The following is a 22614-nucleotide window of genomic DNA, read 5'->3' on the forward strand; positions in this document are numbered from 1 at the left end:
ATCAGAGAGGGAGACTTACAGGATAAGGCAGCCAGTTCTGACACTCACCACACGAAAGTGATGGCAACCAGGAAGGCAATCCTTGAGAAACAGTAAGCAGGGGAATATCACAAACTCCCCCAAAGAGTCTCTTCTGAAGGACTGAAAGAACCAAGTTCTGGTCCCACAGCAGCAACAGGGAACACACAGGAGGTGCCACATGATGAACTCCTTGCAGATCAAGAAATGTGATGTGAAAAAAAAAAAAAAAAAAAGAAGAAGAAGAAGACGACCGCAAGTGCAGAAACTGCCTTTAAAATGGCATTCAAGGCAAGTTGTAGTGCAACAACGCTTTAGAGACAAGCCAAAACCCGAGCCATCGAAAAAGAAATGTGGACGGACATCTAGAGACTCGTACCAGGCAAAATGAGCCTTCAAGGTGCGACGATAGATCTTCCGAGAGGTAGACTCGCATGTGTTTAACATTGTAGGGATCATGGTCTGTCCACGGGGCAGCGAGAATAGACGTTGAACTAACCAGGGTCAGATGTTTTCTAAGCATGAACACATGGTCAATTCTGGAGTGAGAGTAATGTGGGTGGGAGTAGTATGTGTATTCCCTACTCAGTGGATGTAGTTCTCTCCAGAGGTTTACCAGATCATGATATAGAGTGGGCATTTTTTTTGCTGCTGGTGATATGGCTATGCATTCTGAGGGATATTTATCCATAACAGGATTCAATACTACGTTCGAATCTCATGCTAGTAAGAGAGTACCCTTTTGGTGGCATGTCAATAGGGAGTAGACATGGGTAAAGAAGGGTCCAGGATTGGAGTTGGGCGCATAGTAGGTCATTATAGTGAGCTCTGTGCCATAGATGGTACCCTAAAGCAGAAGATATCTACCATCTGGATCCGCTGTTTGATACAATGGAAGGGGACAGATTTAAGGAACGCTATGAGGACTCCCCTCTGCTTAGTTGGGCCCATGGCCAGAAAAACCTGAGGGTATTGTGCACTAAAGTACTTAGGGTAGGCGGTGGAAGAGAAATAGGTCTCCTGGAGACACGCTAGGTCTATATGCGGTTTAGATACTTAAAGACCTTCACTCTCTTCTGTGGGGATTTCATACCTTGAACATTCAGTGATCACCAGTTTAATGCCATGGTGGGAAAAATGTTAAAAGCATAGTAGTGGTTCCGGATGCAGGCCCCATGGACTTAGAGTGGGGGAAAAAAGAGATAGAATTATAAGAAAATGAAAGAAAGAAAGATAGAGAAAAAAAACAAGAGAAAAAAATACAGGAAATCCAAGAGCATCTCTGATCAAGGATTTTTGGTAAAGCAAAAATGCATCAATGAGTGGGGAAAAAAAGGCCCACGGCAAGGCCTGGAAATTATCCAGGACCATGGTCCCAAGCGAGTGCCGACACTGTGGGGGAGCATTCAGCTATATTTTAAAACAATAATCAAAACTTCATGTGAGCACCCAGCAAAAATATAAATGGTAAACATAAAACAAAAACAAGAACATGACAGCATCAATAGAGTAGAGGGAAAAAAATCCAACACTTCTAATGAATTTGGCACCCCCCCCCCCATTCCGGGTCCCGGATCAAAATCAGGGAATCCCAAGTGAGGAGAAACCAATCACATCTTAGGTCAATCTTCAGTGGGAAGTCCGTAACATAACACTCCAATAATAAGAAGATAAACGGTGTCATCACACTAAAATGTACAAAGCAATATAGCTCATACACCTTCCACCATGGACAGAAAAAAACAAGGATACAGTCTATGACCAAGATAGGCATGGGACAAATCTGTAACCAAGGCAGGCGGCGTATGGCATAACACATGAGTCAGGAGGAAAGTATCAGCACGCCGGACACGGGCAATCTCCAGCCAGGACCGCTATCCAACACATTGGGCGTCCCAGGCTGGCCGCCCCTCCCCCAGCACCGCCAACCGCAAAAAAAATGTAAACTGTCTAATTCCTCTGTCCTTTCTATCATTATTTTTCCTTTCATAAACAACAAAAAAAAATAGATACTGACAATGTGGTTCAGGAGAGCCACTCCGGTCCCAAGAAGAGACTGGCTTTGTCTCAGCAACCATAGCCTAAGTAAACAACAAAAAGGAGAAAGCATGAAATTATACCCAGGCTCTTGGCAAAATGAAAGCCTCAAAGGAAGTCCAGTTCATCAGCCGATGGGGACATCCTGAAAGTGTTGCGCCTGGGATCCTTTTTGAGACGCTTGAGATGGTTTGCGAGGAGGCTGAGACGATCGTGGGCGAGAGGATGAGGAGGACGGATCTGTTTGAGATGGTGGAAGGTCCAAATGCAAATCTTGGAAATGTCGTAATTCAGGCAGTGAGGATGCCTGAAACTGGCGGCCCTGGTAAGAGAAGGAAAGTTTAAAGGGAAACCCCCATCTATACTTAATGCTCCGAGTTTGCAAGATTTGTAGGTAAGGTTTCAGGCTCCGTCTCTTTGCAATGGTAACTGGCAAAAGGTCCGCAAACAGCTGAAGGGAATGAGTTTAAAAGGAAAGATCCGGACATTCTCTCGCCGCTTGTAGAAGTTGCTCCTTGGGGCAGTAAAAGTGAAAATTCATTATAATATCCCTAGGAGGGCCATCAGTAGGTTTTGGTGCTAGGGACCTATGGATGCGGTCAAATTCCAGAGGGATCTTAGGCACTAATTCTTGAAAAAAGGCTAAGGCGGTACCCTGCAGGTCAATTATGGACTCCCACGAATCTGAAGATTATCTCTGCGGGCCCTATTCTCTGCGTCCTCTAATTCATCACGCAAGCTGTCCAGTTCAGCATTAATTTTATCCACCTCTTTATGGCCTTCCAGCACAGTGGTATTTAAATCCATCCTGTGCTCCAGCTGGTTTGAACGGTGGCCTAGCTCTTTAAGGCACCGCATGAGCTCAGAGGAAAGTTTTTGTGAGGCTGCATTTATCTCGTCCCTCATTATGGAACAGAATTTAGATAGCAATCCCTCTGGGTCAGCTGTAGCAGGGCTCATCAGATCCGTGGGGAACTGCTAGAAGCTGTCTGAGGGGGAGACTTGATCACCTGCTGAGAGTCTTGTGGTGTCATGTTCAGGAGGGTCATGCACCATCTTGCCCTTCCTCGCAGTAGGAGACACTCTCAGCTGCTGCTTGTTCTTCTGCTTAGTTTTGTGCTGGCGGTACATACCCGAGGGTTCCATGACGATGTCCGCGACCGTAGGTGCTGGGACCAGAATGTCTGGGAGGAAATGGTTCTCTGTAAGCCGGGATATCGGAGCCTGGTTGCGCGGAGCGCAGGGATTATGCTTCCATTTCCAGCGATCTCGCGCATGCGCCCTGCTAGATAAATAAATGTTATCCTGTTGCCAGCCACAAGTTTGCGGACCCACTTGACTGGAATGAGGGAGATCCATGGGTTGAGAACCAGCAGAGATGACCCCACACCTTGGAAACAATAGAGCAGGCGACGGATTCTTCCCATCGGTCGGCAGGATCCTTAAAAGAGGGAGACCCCCACCACCAGTATCACTGCTGCTTTATTCAGGCTCACAATATGGTGAGCCACCACAGAAGGCCAAATCCACTTCTTTAGAAGGGCCTCCTCAAAGGAGTAACGTACCACAAAGCACTTTGGAACCACAAAAAGATGCTTCAGATGTTCCCAATGTTTGTAAATAAACATATCAAAGTATGCGGGTTAAGGAAAAACCTAAACAGTCCTGGGATTTTAAATGAGACACAACACAATGAATAACTAGTTTCCAACATTGTTGTTTAATAAATAAATATTGCACATAAAGAGAGGCTAAAATGGTAGACAAACAGGCCTAACCGGTTTGTGCGTACCAAAGGGGACAGGCAGGTCGGCTGCCTCAGCTGAGTCCTCAATTTTAAAAGTCTCTCGCATTGAAGTAATCAATGCAGCCACCAGCGCTTCCCTCTGTGCGCTTACAGGGGCAGAGGACTTAACCTTGCTGTCTGAGGAATCAGGGGAGGCATCTTCAGGGCCTGCAGAAAACACAGTGCCTACGTCGGCGGAAGACATCCAAACATGCAGGTGACAGGGAGGGGCAATTCCTGCCTGCCTTACACCCGAATGCGGCCTCCACGTCGGAGATGAACAACTCCAGGACCACCAACAGCACGTCTAGGGGGACAGAGGACCCTGAGAAGCCATCGCCTTGATAAAGGGATCACGAGGGGACACATACGCTTAAGACTCCATATGGCCCAACCCACTCAGGCAAGGCATTGTCAAAAATTAGGACACCCAGGGGGAAGGAGGGAACAAAACACCCCCCAACCACCACAGACTACGAGAGAGAGAGAGAGAGAGAGAGAGAGAGATTGAGAGAGAGAGAGAGAGAGAGAGAGAGAGAGAGATACCCCAGGGAAGATTCACCACCACCCGACCACCAGAGGAGTGGGTGCCAACACGAAGGACACCTGTGGATGCTGCTGTGCTGACCGTGCCTCAGAAAGCATGCTCTTTTGTCCCAGAGTCTGTATCCAGTCAGAGGAGGATCACCGGCAAGATGGCTGCTCCCATGCAGCTGGAAGAAAATGACCGCCATGCACTTCCCCAGCCTGCTCCTATACAAGCCAATGTGAAGGTACACCACACAATGGCCATGTATCACTGGGAAAAGTGCTGGCCTCAGTAAAGCACACCTGCAGGTACAACTGAGAAGGTCCTCCGGGTCCTCCTCCCACCTAGGGATGCCAGGAAAAGTCAGCCCAAGCCCCAGGAACTGGGAGGTAAAGTTGGGGAGGGAGCCCAGCCAGGGAGGAGAGGAGGATATACCAGTCAGCAGAGGGGAAGCGGGGACCCCGCAAGCGCAACCACCCGCAGGTAAGGCTCCCATGACAGATCTTTCTTTCCACTGAAGAATCAGAAGAATGGTGTCCGTTAAGGACCGCAAGAAAGACTGAACATGCATTTTTTTTAATGCAACACTTGCCATGTGCATGGTGTTGCGTTTATCCATAGACCACTACTGTACAGTGCATAGGAGTGCCATCCAAAGCGAATGGCACTCCAGTGCATTCGTTATCACGCACTGTGGTAACATGATAAAAATGCATTTTACTGCATGCCGGTATCTAAATGGGATTTTAAAGTTTTGGATGCAGCGAAGGAAGGGCCAGAACTACTGTCATGTATTTCTTTACATTTTAGTCCCCTTTTTCAAAGATTTTGGAGAGGAAGGGAGGGGAAATCTTAACCACTTCAGCCCCAGAAGGATTTTCCCCCTTAATGACCAGGCCATTTTTTGTGATACAGCACGGTGTTGCTTTAACTGACAATTGCGCGGGCCGTGCGATGTTGTACCTAAACAAAATTGATGCCCTTTTTTTTCTCATTTGATCACCTGTTTTTTTTTTGTTTTGTTTTTGCGCTATAAACAAAAAAAAAAAAACCAAAAAAAAAAAAAAGAAGAACAGCAATTTTGGGGGAAAAAAAGCAGTATTAAAAAAAAAACAAAAACATTTGCAATAAGCATATATTGATTGGTTTGCGCAAAAGTTATAACGTCTTCAAAATATATATGAGTTAAATGAGTGTCCTGGGGAGTGATTCTAACTGTGGAGGGATGGGACTGCCTGGGGGAGAAGACCGATCATTGTTCATACTTCGTATGAACAACAGATTAGTCTCCTCACCCCTCACAGAACAGAGATCTGTTGTCCGTTTACAATGACAGATCTCCGTTCTGTCTCTCCCAGGAGCGATTGCTGGTGCCAGGCAGACATCGCGGCCGCCGGGCACGTGCATCAGTTCCGACATCGCACCGTGGGTGCATACCCCCTAGTGGTCTTAAAGCATGTGTGACGTATAGCTACTGCGATTTGCCCAGAAGAGCCAACCTGCCGCAGTATAACAGCGGTGGCTGGTCCTCTAGTGGTTAATGGGTAACATAGCAATTTCAACCTTAGCTTTCGGACCCTTCTTCCTCACTACACAAAAAAGTTACCTACAGTTGGGCTTCAATAGCCCAAAATAAATAAGGCTAGACAAGTTTTAAATGGCGAGTTTATAAAAAGTTTCCTCTGGGCGCTCAATTTTTCCCACAATCTCAAGGTAAAGATTGCTATGAATAATGTCAAATGTAGAAAAATATGTCCTGCAATATAAATACTTAAAATACATAGACAACCTGTGGGTATGGAGTCGGGTGTATGGGATTGTACTATGTTTTTTATTTTGTTTGTTTATTTTTTTTGTGGTTGAACTGGATGGACTTGTGTCTTTTTTCAACCTGACTAACTATGCAACTATATAATCTCATGTGCCTAAAAAAAAAAAAAAATACCTCTTTAACTGCAGCTGTCTGAGTTGTATGTCCAGCAGGGTGCGTTTTCTCGGAGTCCACCGAGCCCCAGGTTGGATTATCTGGTTTCTGTTGCTGCTTCTTCCCAAACAACGTGTAGAAAGGTGTGTAAGGCAGGCTTTCTTCTGATACCATCTTAAAAAATAAATAAAATCACTGCAAAGGTTCATATTCCATACCGACAGCTAAAACCTGTATATAATTCATCTAACATTTAACTCTAATCAGCAAATACGATTTACATGATATAGCCTACATGCTGAATATCAATACCAAAAAAATATAAAAAAATACATACCTACTAAGGTAGGTGTAAGGATGAATACAAAACTGTGACTGCAACAACTATTTTTTATTTAACGCATTACCTCTGGGCATAAGCATATATGTGGTCTCATGGAAGTGGATCTTCTTCTGTGGGGCCACATATGTGCATACATGCTTTCGGGCTGAAAGGGTGCTCCCAGCGGAGAGACTGAGCCATTGTTGATCGCTTTGGGTTTCGTACTAAGAATCAGGAGCAGGAAGGACAGACTCTCGATCACATGATCACTGTGATAAGTCACTGTGCAGCACACCCCAATAATCACTCTCCTCTTGAAAGGAGAAAGATACATTTCTCTCCTTGCTAAAGGATGTTTGTAAACAACTATCTGAAAAATATATATATTTTTTTTATTTAAAATAGCAGGTTATGTTTTTTTTTTTACTTGGTATCGGTCAGTGTATTTTAGGCAAGATAAAAAAAATGTGCACTATTGTTTCTTGGCTCTACCACAGGTACAAACAATGAATAACATACACATATGTGGTATCGCTACGACCGCCAGGAGTAGGAGAATTTGTTTTGCATTGTTCTTTGGCGGTAAATGAAAAGAATTATAGAGCTAAATTCACGTCACATCGAACACACACTGGGATGGACCTAAATGTACAGGAACATACTTATCCCCATTTAAAGGGGTTGTAAAGGTAATGCCCCCTCCTGCCAGAACACTCAGATCAGCGGTCTTGGTCATTGACTGAGAGTGCTGACAGAGATCAAAATTGGCAGACAGTTTTCGGTCATGCCCCATCAGCCAGCTTCTGTACGATTGGCTGCAGAACCCACGGCTCGAATGTGCAACAGATTTTAATGTTTTGCCTTGATTTGTCCCTAAAGTGCACCTACAGTATAAGGTCTAAATGTGGTAAGCACTTACTTGTTTAATTATTGGTTCCATGCTCTCTTCTGGCGACTTTGTACTGAACGTTAAAAGGTCCTGAAAGGCAACACAGAAACCATTATGCAATTAAATTTTGATACATATTTCAGAATGTAAGATCACTTTAACCACTTCCATACCAGGCAATTTACGCACCTTCCTGCCCAAGCCAATTTTCAGCGCTGGCTCACTTTGAATGACAATTGCGTGGTCATGCTACACTGTACCCAAACAATTTTTTTATCATTTTATTCCCATAAATAGAGCTTTATTTTGGTGGTATTTGATCACCTCTGCGATTTTTATTTTTTGCGCAACAACTAAAAAAAGACCAAAAATATTGAAAATAAAATGTTTTTTTTTTTAAATAATTAAGTTTTCTTCTTCAATTACGGGCACTGATATGGCGGCACTGATGGGCACCGATGAGGTGGCATTGATAGGCACTCATAGGCGGCACGGAGGGGTGGCACAGATGGACACCGAGGGGTGGCACAGATGGACACCGAGGGGTGGCACAGATGGACACCGAGGGGTGGCACAGATGGACACCGAGGGGTGGCACAGATGGACACCGAGGGGTGGCACAGATGGACAACGAGGGGTGGCACAGATGGCCACCGAGGGGTGGCACAGATGGCCACCGAGGGGTGGCACTGATGGCCACCGAGGGGTGGCACTGATGGCCACCGAGGGGTGGCACTGATGGCCACCGAGGTGTGGCACTGATGGACACCGAGGGGTGGCACTGATGGACACCGAGGGGTGGCACTGAGGGCATTACTGGGCATCACTTGTTTATCCCAGTGCCTATGTTGCCAGTCAGTGCCCATCTGTGGGCACCGATTGGCATCTTTCTCTTTTTTTATCACTGCCCCCTTCCCCGGTGGTCCAGTGTAGGCTCCCCTGGTGGTCCAGTGTGGGCACCCGAGGGGGGGGGGGGGGGGGGGAGAGCCGCCGATCAGGTCTCCTCTACACGCGTCTGTCAGACGCAAGTGAGGAAGAGCCATCAACGGCTCTTCCTGTTTACATCGTGATCAGCCGTGATTGGACACGGCTGATCACGTGGTAAAGAGCCTCCTTACCGAGATCGGAGATGCAGGGTGTCAGACTGACACCCCGCATCACCGTGCTGGGCGCGCGCCAGCATGCAATCCTGCAGGACGTCAATAGACGTCCAGTCATGATTTTACAACCACTTCCCGGATGTCAATTGTCTATTGACCGGGAGGGAAGTGGTTAATTTCGGTCATTATTTTAGGAGCTAAATATTTAAAGTGGTTGTAAAGGTAAATTTAAAAAAATAAAACACAAAAACAAAAAAACACAAAAACAAAAAAACACAAAAAAAATTGCACACAGCAGCACCAAACCTTCTCCTCTCTGGTCCCTTGCCAGCACTCCTGTCTCTTTTTCTATATCCAGTGCCCCCATGGGAAGCTGCTTCCCTTGGGGGCACTTGTGTGCTCACTCTCATTGGCACACATAGCGGAACTCAGCCTCACCCCCTTCTCCCTCAACACTGGCTTTGATTGACAGCAGTGGGAGCCAAGGCTCCCGATGCCCCCAGCAAAGCCAGCAAGACCCGGAGTGAGGGGAGAAAAGAGATGCAGATGTGCACAGCGCTGGATCAAATTAAGTGTTCAGATAAGTCGGGGGGGGGGGGTGAGGGGGCATACTGATGCCTAAACATTTCTTTAACTTAAAGTGATTGTAAACCCTCAGCTTGTAAAACAACCCATTCAGTTTAAAATTGAAATGAAAGGCAAAACATTTGTGTATAGTGAATTATTATTTTTCTAATTATAACATACTTTTTTTCAAATTTCAGGAATATGAAATTCTGGGGGTAACAAACACTTTAATGAAAGCAATGAATGCATTAGGGTAAAAAATATTTAGGCTTTAGAACCACTTTAACTGCAGAGATCATCATCAACTTTAAAATATATTTTATTATTTTAACACAGACTAATCAACTGCTGGAAAAAAAAAAGTCAAGAAAATCTCTGCTGAACAAGTGCAAGGGCACACATACAGTACTTCACCTTTCCTCTAGCCAAGTGGCTGTGATAGCAACAAAATATAGTAAATTCTGCCCATGTGTGCAGAAGATAAACCTCTTACAGAGTATGGCTGCTTTGCATGTCAATATAGTATATAAATGTTTGCAAAAGCAGGTATAATCTTAAAATACAGCTTTCAGCAAGATAATGAAGACTGGATGGGGCTCCAAGTTCATGTCCTGATGAGTCACAAGGAAAACATTCATTTCTATATACTTTTTAGGCATTATCCAAATTTACCCACAAAATCTCTTTTCTTCAGATAATGTTCCAGTAGAACAAAAATAAATAAAAAATACACTGAGGGGGCAGTGATTAGGGCCAATATGACTGGTGTGGCAGTGAGTGAATAACTTGTATAGCGCTACAAATGCGAACTGAATCGCCTCAAGGCGATTGGTATCCATTTCCTTCTATTTAGCCTTCAGACAAGATGGGTCTTGAGTTTTTCCTAAAGGCCAGATGATTCACTTCCGTTTGGATATTAGTTGGTAATGCGTTCCACAGTCGAGGTCCTTGGACTGCAAATCTTCGTTCTTTTTTGGTCTTGTAGCGGGCCTTGGGGATTTGTAGTAGATCTTGGTTAGCGGTCCGAAGAACGCGATTGGGGTTGTGGCATTTTACTTTCTCACAAAGAAATTGGGGGGCGGTTCCTTGTACACATTTGTGCGTCAGGCAGAGGGCCTTAAATGTGACTCAGTCCTTTACGGCCAGCCAATGGAGGGACCTCAAGGAGGGGATAATTGATTCCCAGTTTTTTTTACCACGTTACCAGTCGTGCCGCCGTGTTATGGATGACTTGTAGACGGGCAATCTGGTATTTTGGGAGACCGAGGTAAAGGGAGTTGGCATAGTTGAGCCTGGAGTCGATTATTGTACCTACCACTACTGCAATGTCTTTTTCCGGGATGAACGGCACGAGTCTTTGTAGCAGACACAGAAGATGGTGGGATCCGCTGACTACGGACCCAATTTGAGCATCCATTGTCATGTCGGAGTCAAAGATGACTCAGAGACTTGACTTTGGTGCTGGGGGTAATGGTCTGTCCCAATATGGGCGGGGGCGTTCATGTCGCCCTAGCAAGTCTTTTTGTTTGCGTGGAGCACAAGGAGTTCTGTTTTTGATCCATTGAGTTTAAGGAGACTCTGTCATCCAGTTGTCTATCAAAGTGAGGCATTTTTCTAGTCTGAGGTGTTGGTCCTTTTTGTTGTTGATACGAAAGTAGAGTTGAGTGTCGTCAGCGTAGGAGTGGTAGAGTAGATCCTGGTTACTGATAATTTTGAGGAGTGACACTGTGTGGTGGTGATTAAGGACACCAATGGGCAGCACTAGTCTGTTGACATTGTACTGCTGTGGCGGTGATCAGAGCTAATGTCTGGCAGCATGGACATACAGCGATATTAGAGCATCCAGCCATTGTACATGATCATAGCCACAGCAGTACAATCTGACCATAGTGACACTGCACTTGCTCTGGTATAATTGACCTCTATGAACAAGCCCAATCAAGTGAAACTTGTCAGAGGAGCATAGCATTGGGTAGGGACTGTAGGAAGCTTTAACTTTTATTGTATACATTTTTTTTTTTTAATTACAAACAGAGCCTTTAACCACTTCCGGACCACCCAGGGTCATTATACGCGATATGTTTGAGTGGGCGGTTCTCTACAAGATCAGTGGTCTCTGCGGTGGATACGCCGCCAGATCACTTATCGGCGGTGGGAGAGGGGCCCCCCACCCGCTGCTCTCCAGTGCCCTCCGGCGCTTACCGGAGCCGCCGGTAGCGGCGGAGGCGATCCGGTGCTTTCCCTTGCTGTGCATGGAGACGAGTGAGGGGAAGATGGCCCCCACCTGTCTCCATATCACAGCAGGGTGGAAGCGACGTCAAATCGTCCCTTCCGCCCATACGTCTTACAGGGACATTTTTTTGTCATTATTTCAAATGGCAACATTTTTTATTGCATTTAAAGTTCAAATATGAGATCTGAGGTCTTTTTGACCCCAGATCTCATATTTAGGAGGACCGGTCATGCTTTTTTCTATTACAAGGGAAGTTTACATTCCTTGTAATAGGAATAAAAGTGACCCAATTTTTATTTATTTTTTTAAAACAGTGTTAAAATAATAATAAAAAAAAAAGGACGTAAAATAAATATAAATAAATAGCGCATCATCCCGACGAGCTCACGCGCAGAAGCGAACGCATATGAAGATGGGATTCAAACCACACGTGAGGTATCACCGCGATCGTCAGAGCGAGAGCAATAATTCTCTCTCTAGACCTCCTCTAACTCAAAACATGCAACCTGTAGAATTTTTTAAATGACGCCTATTGAGATTTTTAAGGTTAAAAGTTTGACGCCATTCCACAAGCGGAAAGGTGTGCGCTTTTAAGACCGCTGCGCAAATACAGTGTGACAAAAGGTATTGAAATGACCACCATTTTATTCTCTAGGGTGTTAGAAAACAAAATGTATAATATTTGGGGGTTCCAAGTAATTTACTAGCAACAAAAAAAAAAAAAAAAATTTTAACTTGTAAACACAGAGTCTGAAAAACAGGCTCGGTCCTTAAGTGGTTAATATCACTTTAAATTCCACTGGAAAAATTAAACCAAAAAGGTAAAAAGCTGAAAGGTCAAAGATGTGAGAACATCCAAGTATTGGGACACAGGTGTTGGAAAATTGAAAAAGCACAAAAATATATTATGCCAACTAAAGCAGAGAAAACAAGTTCCAGACACAGAACTTGTTAGTTTGTGGTTTTGAGGTATGGTCTGACCTCTCCTGAAGAACCAGGAAAGAAGCATTGGAAAGAAGCAATGTAAAAATGCATATAAAAGCAAATGAGAAAGCCTTCAAAAAAATACAAGGCTGAGGAAACATTATCAGCATTCAGACTTTACAAAGAATGCAACAAGATATGCAAGGGTGCAATTAGGGCGGCTAATATAGAACACGAAAGACACATAGCAGAGGAGAGAAAAAATGTAATAAAAAATTCTCTAAGTATATAAACAGAAAAAAAAGGGAGGACAGAGCATATTGGCCCCATAAATGAGGAAGGGCATCTGGTTACAAATGATGTGGAGATGAATAAGGTATTGAATTTATTTTTCTCAATCTTCACAAGGGAACCAGTAACCAAAACTGCAGTGTTTGTCCTCATGATGCATCACAGGAAGCACCCTCATGGCTAACAGAGAACAGAATTATAAATATACTTGGAAAACTTAACATTAATAAGTCCGGGACCAGATCGCTTGTACCCAAGGGTACTTAGAAAACTCAGTCAAGCAATTGCCAGACCATTGTTCCTAATTTCTACTGGCAGTCTACTGACTGGAATGGTACCAGCTGATTGGAGAAAAGCCAATGTAGCACCAATATTTAAAAAAAGGGCAAGAACATATCCCTGGGAATTACAGACTAGCTAGCCTAACATCAATAGTATGCAAGCTCTTGGAGGGGATGAAAAGGGGATGAAAAGGGACTATATACAAGATTTTAGTAATGAAAAAACTGTATCATTCGCTGTAATCAGCATGGATTCATGAAGAATCATTCTTGCCAAACCAAATCTATTAGCCTTCTATGAGGAGGTGAGCTGCCATCTAGATAAAGGGAGGCCCGTAGACATGTTTTATCTGGATTTTGCAAATAATAATATAAACATTTACTATACAAAGTAAGGTCTGTTGGCATGGACCATAGGGTGAGTACATTGATTGAAAACTGGCTACAAGGGCGAGTTCAGAGGGTGGCGATAAATGGGGAATCCTCAGAATAGTCAGAGGGGTCCCCCAGGGTTCTGCGCTGGGACAAATCCGGTTTAATTTGTTCATAAACGACCTGGAGGATGGAGTAAATGGCTCAATCTCTGTATTTGCGGACGACACTAAGCTAAGCAGGCAATAAATTCTCCGCAGGTTGTGGAAACCTTGCAGGAAGATCTGAACAAATAAATGGGGTGTGCAACTACATGGCAAATGAGGTTTAATGTAGAAAAATGTAAAATAATGCATTTGAGTGGCAAAAAAATGAGTGCAATCTACTTACTAGGGAGTGAACATCTAGGATGGAAAAGGACCTGGAGGTCCTAATGGATGATAGACTCAGCGATAGCATGCAATACCAAGCTGCTGCTAACAAAGCAAACATAATACTGGCATGCATTAAAAAGGTGATGAACTGCAGGGATAAAGCAACAATTCTCCCGCTCTACAAGACTCTGGTCCGGCCTCACCTGGAGTATACTGTCCAGTTCTGGACACCAGTCCTCAGGAAGGATGAAATGGAGCGAGTACAAAGAAGGGCAACAAAGCTAATAAAGGGTCTGGAGGATATTAGTTATGAAGAAAGAATGCGAGCACTGAACTTATTCTCTCTGGAGAAGAGACACTTGAGAGGGGATAGGATTTCAATTTACAAATACCATACTGGTGACCACACAATAGGGATAAAACTTTTTTGCGGAAGGGAGTTTAATAAGACAGGTGGCCACTCACTAAAATTAGAAGAAAAGAGGTTTAACCATAAACTGTGTAGAGGGTTCTTTACTGCAAGAGCGGCAAGGATGGTTTCAGCAAGGGGGGGGGGGGGAATCGATTAGATAAGCACCTGAACAACTGCAATATACAATGTAATACTGACCTATAAATCACACACATAGGTTGGACTTTAGGCCAATATGTATTCAGCAACATATGTTTGGTAAACAAAAATCCCATTAAGCGTATATATTGGTTTGAACAAAAGTTATAGCGTCTACAAAACTATGGGATTTTTATGCCATCTTTATTTATTACATTTTTTTTACTAGTAACGGCGGCAATCAGCAATGTTTAGCAGGACTGCGACATTGCGGCGGACGTTTTGGACACCCAACTAACATTTTTGACACTTTTTTGGGGACCAGTGACATTACAGTGATCAGTGCTAAAAATATGCACCGTTACTGTACCAATGACACTGCCAAGGAAGGGGTTAACATTAGGGGCGATCAAAGGGTTAAGTGTGTCCCTAGGGGGTGCTTTCTAACTATGTGGGGGTTGCTCTGACTGGGTAAAGACCAGTGTTATAAGTAACGGCGTTTAAATAAACGCTGTTACTAGGGTTGTCCAGATACCGATACTAGTATCGGTATCGGGACCGATACCGAGTATTTGCGGGAGTACTTGTACTCGCGCAAATGCTCCCGATGCCTAAATAGAATACTTTTTTTGTATTTATCAACATGTTCTATGAAAATTCTTTGAGTTTTTTACTACTGCGTGACAAGCAAATAAAACATTTTTATTAATTTTTACTCATTTTTATTCTTTTATAATGTCTTGAGTTAGAGTTCTTCATAATTCTAAAGAAAATATCCTTAGTCTGTATTGTGGTTTGAAAACTGTCACATGACATTTAAAAAAAGTATCGGTATTCGGTATCGGCGAGTACATGAAAAAAAAGTATCGGGACTTGTACTCGGTCCTAAAAAAGTGGTATCGGGACAACCCTAGCTGTTACGCAACGATTGGCCTCCAAGGGGTAACTAGTAATCTACCGGATTACTTTTACCCCATTGGCAACGCCGTTCCCATTACATTGGCGGTGTTACCGAGTTACATTGAGCGCGCGGGTGGGGGCAGTCTGGGGTCATGTCTGTTCTCAGGGCCGGCGGGAAGGAGCTGGCCAGTGGCCTGTGATTGGGTGGGTCACATCACATGATGCAGCACTGCACATCATGTTCTTCACTATGATTGGTCGCCAGCGGGTCATGTGAGTGTCGGACTGACTCGTGGGTGGGTGGCGCTGCGCATGCACGCGCCCCTGGAGTCTCCCGCCCGCGGCCGCCTGCAGATGTGACTTGTGTGACTGACGGACGGTGTCACTGTGTCGGGACGAGACTGGGAGTCTGGCGCTCAACTCCTCAGAGTCTAGTCCTCACCTGCTGAGTCACTCCAGTCCTCCTCAGCCGCCGACATCTCCCCCGTCCCCTGCTGAGGCTCCGCTCCACCACCACCGGTCCGGACCTAGGCCAGCAAGCCAGCAGACATCAGTCACACTCACCTCACCAACACCAACTGTGGCCCCTGCGCAAGCCAGCAGACAGCACCGACCGACTGTGGCCCTGCCCCCTGCGCAGCCAGGTGAGGAGCCGATTGGAACTGGGGGGGGGAGCGGCCTAGTCTAAGGCCTGCCTGGTCTGGTGGTGGTGAATGAACTTTGTGCTACTGGGCTGGCTGAGCTGACCGACTGGCTGCTGTGCGGATATTGTTGCTTGCTTGTAAAGCTTAAAAGACTCCAATTATCTGTCTATAAATATATAACAGGCTTATAGACAGATAATTGGAGTCCTTTAAGCTTTACAATTACAAGCAATATCAGCAGCAGTCACTGTCAGCTCAGCCAGCTGCACAAAGTTCATATTTTGCCACACCAGGCCTAAGGAAGATGAACAACACTGGTGAAGACAGAGATCAGTGTCCTTGCTTAGCAAGAACATAAGATCTCCATCTTTTCCTCTGTCACAATGGCGATCTGCCTGGTATACATAGGCAGATCGCTGTTCTGCCTCTCCCGGTAACGATTACGGCTGGCCAGCAGACATTGGATCCGCCGGACACGTTGATTGGCCTTCCCATGTGTCCAATCAGTGTGCTATCACGCCTCCGGCGGCGCACGCGACCTCCTCCAGTGGCTATTGCCACTGGAGGAGCCGACCTGCCACAGTACATCTGCTATAGGCGGTCGGTAAGTGCATAAAGCCCATCTACTGACCAAACTTTTTACTACTTTTGATTTAGTTGGGAAGGATTTAAACATGTCAGATTATTACAGTTGTCTGCATCTCTGTATGCAGTTATCCCTTTACACTTTCTGAGCATGCCTCTCTAAAAGAGTTACAAACAGGAATTGGCAAGTTGCTTTTGTGGTTTGTCACAGTGTTAAGTAGAAGTATTTGCTGGATAAGATGTGAAGAATAATCTCAATTGGGTAGAAGAAAAACACTTAAAGTGGATGTAAACCCCACATTTTTTTATTTTTTGATGTCACAATGTAGAGAAAAAGATTTCCTATCGTCTGTGCCCAGTCTTTCCACACACAGTTAATCCAGCTCTGAGCAATCCTCTTTTATTGTTCAGTGAAAATTAACAGACTTCCAGATAAAAACCTGTCTAAATAAAAAGTCCTTTCCGTCCCCTTGCTTCGAGTGACATACATTACCTCTCACAATGAACTGTGAATCACCCCCCATATTATGATAAACATCCAGGAATGGGCATGTGTCCAAGCTAGTGCACGAGATATGTAAAAATCCTGTCACTCGAAGCAAGGGGACGGAAAGGACTTTTTATTTAGACAGGTATTTTATCTGGAAGTCTGTTAATTTTCACTGAACAATAAAAGTGGATTGCTCAGAGCTGGATTAAGACAAGGGCACAGATGATAAAAAATCTATTCTCTACATTGTGACATAAAAAAAAAAAAAAAAATTGGGTTTACATCCACTTTAAATGTAAAACAAAAGTTCTATCTTCTTTCCAACTGAAAAAAAAAAAAAAAAAAAAAACCTATCTAGCCCTTTGCGGCCCTGGTGAGGGGCTGCGAGGCGGTTGGGGGGTTTAGATACGGCGACATGCATGAAAAAATCATGCTATATGCGGACGACATGCTCCTCTTCTTAGAGGATGCGGAAGAGTCCCTGCGGCAGGTCATGTTCATCATCACTGACTTTGGCCGCTTCTCGGGTCTTACCCATTAATTGGACAAAGTCGGCCCTGATGTTCATAGACGGGGCGCCAGCGCCCGGGAGTAGCCTTTCGTGCCCTGTGTCCCTGTAGTGCCTTCTTTCAAATATCTGGGGGTTTGGATATCCCCCGTAATAATGGACTACTGCAAATTGAATGTGTACCCCCTGCTGTCCAAATTCAGGGATAAAATTCATATCTGGAACAGATTGAAAATGTCACTAGCGGGTAAAACAAATCTTATTAAAATGATACTGATGCCACAACTGCTATATTTTCTCTATAACACGTCTATTGTCATTACCCTTAAAATATTTAGAGTAGTCAACTCTCACTTCAGACAGTTGTTATGGCACACCAAAACCCCTAGGATAAAATTAGAACAACTACAGCGCCCGAAGGAGGGGGGGGGGGCTTGCTTTACCCAATCCCTGGTTATATCACTTAGCGGCACAGCTTCAGCACTTAATAAGGGCCATGGGACCACTGCCCGCGGCCTCGGCGGCTAGGCTTATGCTGCGGGGCTCGGGGGCAGCTACGATACCTGAGGGGTTGGAGGCTCGTAAATTTCAAAAACCCAATAAACGCATGCCCACGTATGCCCTGGTTCAGAAGGTATGGAATAAGGCTAAGCAACTTCAAAATATGGCAGGGTTCACCGAGTTCAGCCCCATCTGGGGGAATGACTCCTATGAGGAGCTGGCCAAAATCGAGCAGGGACACAGGTGGAGTTCCTTTGGGGTCACGCACCTTAAACAGGTCTTTCGGGGAGGGGCCTTGCTCCCTTTCAGTGAGTTAAGATCCAGATTTAGGCTGCCGTACACTATGCAGTTCTACTACCTACAGCTGCAGCACGCAGTGAGGGCTCAGGGGGCAGCTGTGGAGTGGGCCCAGTCCTCCACGCCCATTTTCCGTACACTGTGTTCCGCACAGGATACCAAGGGTATGATCTCACAATGTTACAACATGCTCCTGTTATTTTTGGAGGGGCATCCCATGAGGGTGGTAGAGCAGTGGGAGACAGACTTGGGACCCATGGAGGGTGAGCTGTGGGAGGAGGCGCTACAGGCCGTGAATACCTGCTCGCTAAATGTGTCACAGAGGTTCTCCCAACTTTACATATTGCTAAGGGTGCACTTCACCCCGGTTAGATTTTTCAGAACGGGCCGGGCTCCCAACCCGTTGTGTGGACGCTGTAGGGCGGCCCAGGGAGATCCGATTCACCTACTCTGGCGTTGCCCCAAGTTGCATAGATACTGGACGGAGGTCCTGGCTACGCTGAATTCAGTGTTCTGGACCAACGTTCCACAGGACCCACTTTGTTGCCTGCTGGGTGTTTTGGAGGGGGCGATAGTGGAAGAGGTGACCAGAGTGGCATTCGCCAGGGCACTGTTCCAGGCAAGAAAGCGCATTCTCCTACACTGGAAGTCGAGGGAACCCCCTTCGACCAAGACCTGGGTACAACATGTGGGTAGAACGCTATTAATGGGAAAGTACATATACCAACACAGAGGGAATGCAGGGAAATTTCTTAAACTCTGGGATCCATGGCTCGCGACACCTGGACTGAGCCCCTTGGAGCTGGTACAGGCAAGGCTACTTGGGGGGATGTAGGGGCAGAGGTTAACTGACAGGGTCTCCTTCCTGGTCATTTGGCAGGCTATATGGAGGGTGGAAGGGCGGGTGGGGAAGGGAGTTCTGTAAACTGTGTCACGCTGGTCGAGATGGTATTTTGAATATGCAAAATGATTTCTTTTAGTACTTTTGTTGTTTGACCTGCAATTTCGCTGTCGTGACTGTTGGAACACAGTAAGATGTCATTCTTTCATTGTATGTTTTGTGAGCAATAAAAACCTTTTTGATTCAAAAAAATAAATAAAAAATAAAATACATGCAGCCGTAATTGTGGCTGCCCAATAGGCAATATTGTCGGTAGAGAAGAGATATGTTTTAATCACACTGTTTTAATCACAATGCTGTTTAATGATAAGCAACTGCTTGTATTAGCTTTCAACAATCCAAACTTCACAGTCTGTTAAGATTGGATAAAAACTAGGTATGTCACTCGCCGAGACAGGATTATGTCTGACGGCGCACTGCCTGGCCATTGCCGAAAAACATTTCTGCTGTGCTACCGAGGTAAGAAAGGAGACCAGATTTTCCTAAGTCCCCTGCACTGACAGGGCCCCCAGGACTCTCCAACAGGCTGGCATCCATCATAGGGATCCTCCAAAAGTTGGGAAGAAAAGGACTTCCAACAATTCAGACATGGATTCCTGAGACACCAAGCCGAGAACAACCTGGTCCTTGCCAGCAAACCAATATGTCTAGAGACCGGATTGACTTGACCAACAGAATGCTGTGTTACAGGAATCTATTTAAAAAAAAAAAAATGGTCAAATGGAACTGCCTCGAAGGAGGCTACATTCAGCCGCAGGATTTTATCGCAAAAGTAGAAAGTCAGACAGCTACTGGACCAGACAGTTTAAATCTGAGTCCGAAACGTCTGAAGTTTCTCCTGTGGAAAGAACACTGACCTGAGATGTGCTAAAAAACTAACCCCTGGATATGCAGTACATCCTCATGTAAATGGAGAGTCACAGACGGCAGGGAAGATGGAGTTGAACAAAATGCAAGTGGGAGGAGGCACAGTTGTGTCTGTGTGCTGGCTGTGTCACTCTCCATTTTTGCTCTCCGTGGAAGGGGGCCACTGGTAGAAGCTACAGGCTGAACCTATGGTTTGAAAACGATGCACATTGGTGTTGATAATGGACGAAACGGTCTCAGTTTGGAAGAAATTGCAGTAGGAATGCACTTGTGGCCTCTGCAATCAAGAGCAAATAACTAAATGATTTGGGCCAAAGTCTTGCATGTCCATAGTAAAAACCTCAGCTGAAAGGAGAAAGGATACAGCCACATATGACAGAGTTAGAGAGAACTCTGAGGATGGGCAACAAGACTCTAGGCTGCAGAAATCAAGACAATCAGCAGGCGTTCGCTAAGCAGCCCCAGGGTCATTAGTTAAGTGTGACTAGGGGGGCAGGACCCCACCCCTCTATTTACAATTGGATATGCTGCAACTGCTTAGGGTAATACTCATGGAACCCAAACAGTTGGCAGCAGGTGAGGGTCAGGTGGCTGGAGGTGAAGTTACTGTGGGAAAGCAGCAATAACGGATTAAAGTTTCCGGTTGCTCTTGTAAGCAGAAGTGGCAGTAAGGTGATGGCTCACACATGAACCTTTTTTTGCAAAGCAGGGCACCACAACACACAGATACAGTGCTCAGCATAAATGAGTACACTCCTTTTGAAAAGTAAGATTTCAAAAAATACCTCAATGAACATAATTGCCAACATTTTGACAAACCTGAGCTTTAAAGAACACATTTGTTTCATCTTTTAGGTGAGTGACTGGGGGTAAGGGCCCTTTCAGACGTGCGGACCGTATGTACGCTTTTTCATCCATCCGTTTGTGGATGAAAAAGCGACATACATTGGTCCCTATGTGATTGCGGGTGTCAGCGGCTAAACATCCGCTGACACCCGTAATCACTCGCCTCCGCAAAGATCCGATTTTGCAAACGGAAGAATGTCCTATTTTTGTTTCCGTCTGCGGATCGGATGAACACGGACACACGGTCCGTGTTCATCTGATCCCCCCATAGGGGAGAGTGGAGAAAAGACAGGGCGGTCCCTGCACAGTATGCGGGGACCGCCCCGTCATCCGACGGCTCAGCGGGGATCTATGGAGCGATCCCCGCTGAGCTTACGGACACACGGAGGCGGATCATTACGGATCCGCCCCATGTGAAAGGGCCCTAAGGCAAAACTGCAGCTCAAATGCATGTTTTTACAGCCACCTGTGTAAATGAGGTCTTGAGAGAAAAAAAATTCTCAGATTTGTGCGATTTGCCCAGCACTGTACATAAATAATCAGCTACTTCATTACCTGAGATTCTGTGAGGAAATAAAGTTGGGATCTGACGAGCCAGCTGTGCTTTACCAAAGATACAGATGCGGGCACAATCCTTGGCACAAACACAGAACACTGAACACTGTCTTGGCAGACATTCTCTTGGACATATAGGGGCATAGGATCCATAGGACTGAATATGAACACTGAAACAATAATTTGTCAAAGTACATTAGTATTACAATACCCACAGAAATCATAATTAACAACTTATTGCAAACTATTCAATACAATTTAAAGATTTTGTTTTTATTTTCACCAACTTTTGGTTGGCAACAGGGTCATTGCCCACAAATCACTGCTTAATGTCAGTAAATTAAACTCTCTGGATAATGGACCAACATGCAGAAACGCATGCTTTTATATTTACATATTTATGTATATTTAGGTTTACATTTCCCATGTTACATTTCAAAGTAATGAGAACAATATGCAAAAAACTAATTTTTTTAGCAGTGTCAAAAGCTGACCCTTTCCCAGTTATGTATCACTATGGTGAATAGAAATTATTGACCAAATGAAAGACTAAAGTGGTAGGCCAGCTATTGCCCCTGCTAAAAATGGATCCAGTATTTAGGACTTCCTGAGAGCTTAAGAAAACTTTTAAAAATGGTGTGTGTGTGTGTGTATATATATATATATATATATATATATATATATATATATATATATATATATATATATATATATATATATATATATATATATATATATATATATATATATATTTTTTTTTTTTTTTTCATTTGTCCTGTGACAAATGTCACCAAGAAGAATATTTTGAGTTGTCATCAGACCAGTAGGCGAGAGAGATATGGAACAGCTGATTCAATGAAAACTCGAAGATGGAAAGGGACTTCCTCTCAGTCACTGTTCTGTTACATATCCAGGAAATAAAGGGAAGATAAATCTAGCCAGTGGGACAAAGATCAAAGAGTGTTCTGGCCACATTATAATCCTTCCCCACTTTATCTTAAAAAAAAAAAAAAAGTTTTGGCATACATACAGTAAGAAAAACTAAAAGCTGGCTTGGGATCCTTGATTATAAAGGAGTAAGGCTCGGTTCACACTGCAGCGATGCGGGAACCCTGCAAATCCACTGCGGGTTCCCAAATTGCACATCTCCCGGTGGTAGTTCACACTGCACTATGCGAACTGCTGGGAGTGTCAATTATAAGTTAAGGACACCCACAAATCAGTGCGCATCTCGCAGTGCGAACTGTCAATTCGAACAGGAACCGCAGTGTCATCCGCCGGCTCAGCGGGGATCAACGGAGCGATCCCCGCTGAGCAAGCGGA

The 22614-nt window shown here is 44.8% G+C and overlaps 1 protein-coding gene across 1 annotated transcript in view; it reads right to left on the reverse strand.

Annotated features, from left to right (window-relative positions):
- Positions 1 to 22614, reverse strand: part of WDR75 (WD repeat domain 75) — a 101138-nt gene that overhangs the window by 15977 nt on the left and 62547 nt on the right. The window contains exons 17-19 of the mRNA XM_040357132.1: positions 21292 to 21461; positions 7536 to 7595; positions 6316 to 6468 (exon numbers count right to left, since the gene is read on the reverse strand). Coding sequence (XP_040213066.1) covers positions 6316 to 6468; positions 7536 to 7595; positions 21292 to 21461 — 383 coding nt within the window. The remainder of the gene's footprint in view (positions 1 to 6315; positions 6469 to 7535; positions 7596 to 21291; positions 21462 to 22614) is intronic.

Source organism: Rana temporaria, chromosome 6 (genome assembly GCF_905171775.1).
Source record: "Rana temporaria chromosome 6, aRanTem1.1, whole genome shotgun sequence".
Taxonomy (NCBI): Eukaryota; Metazoa; Chordata; class Amphibia; order Anura; family Ranidae; genus Rana; species Rana temporaria.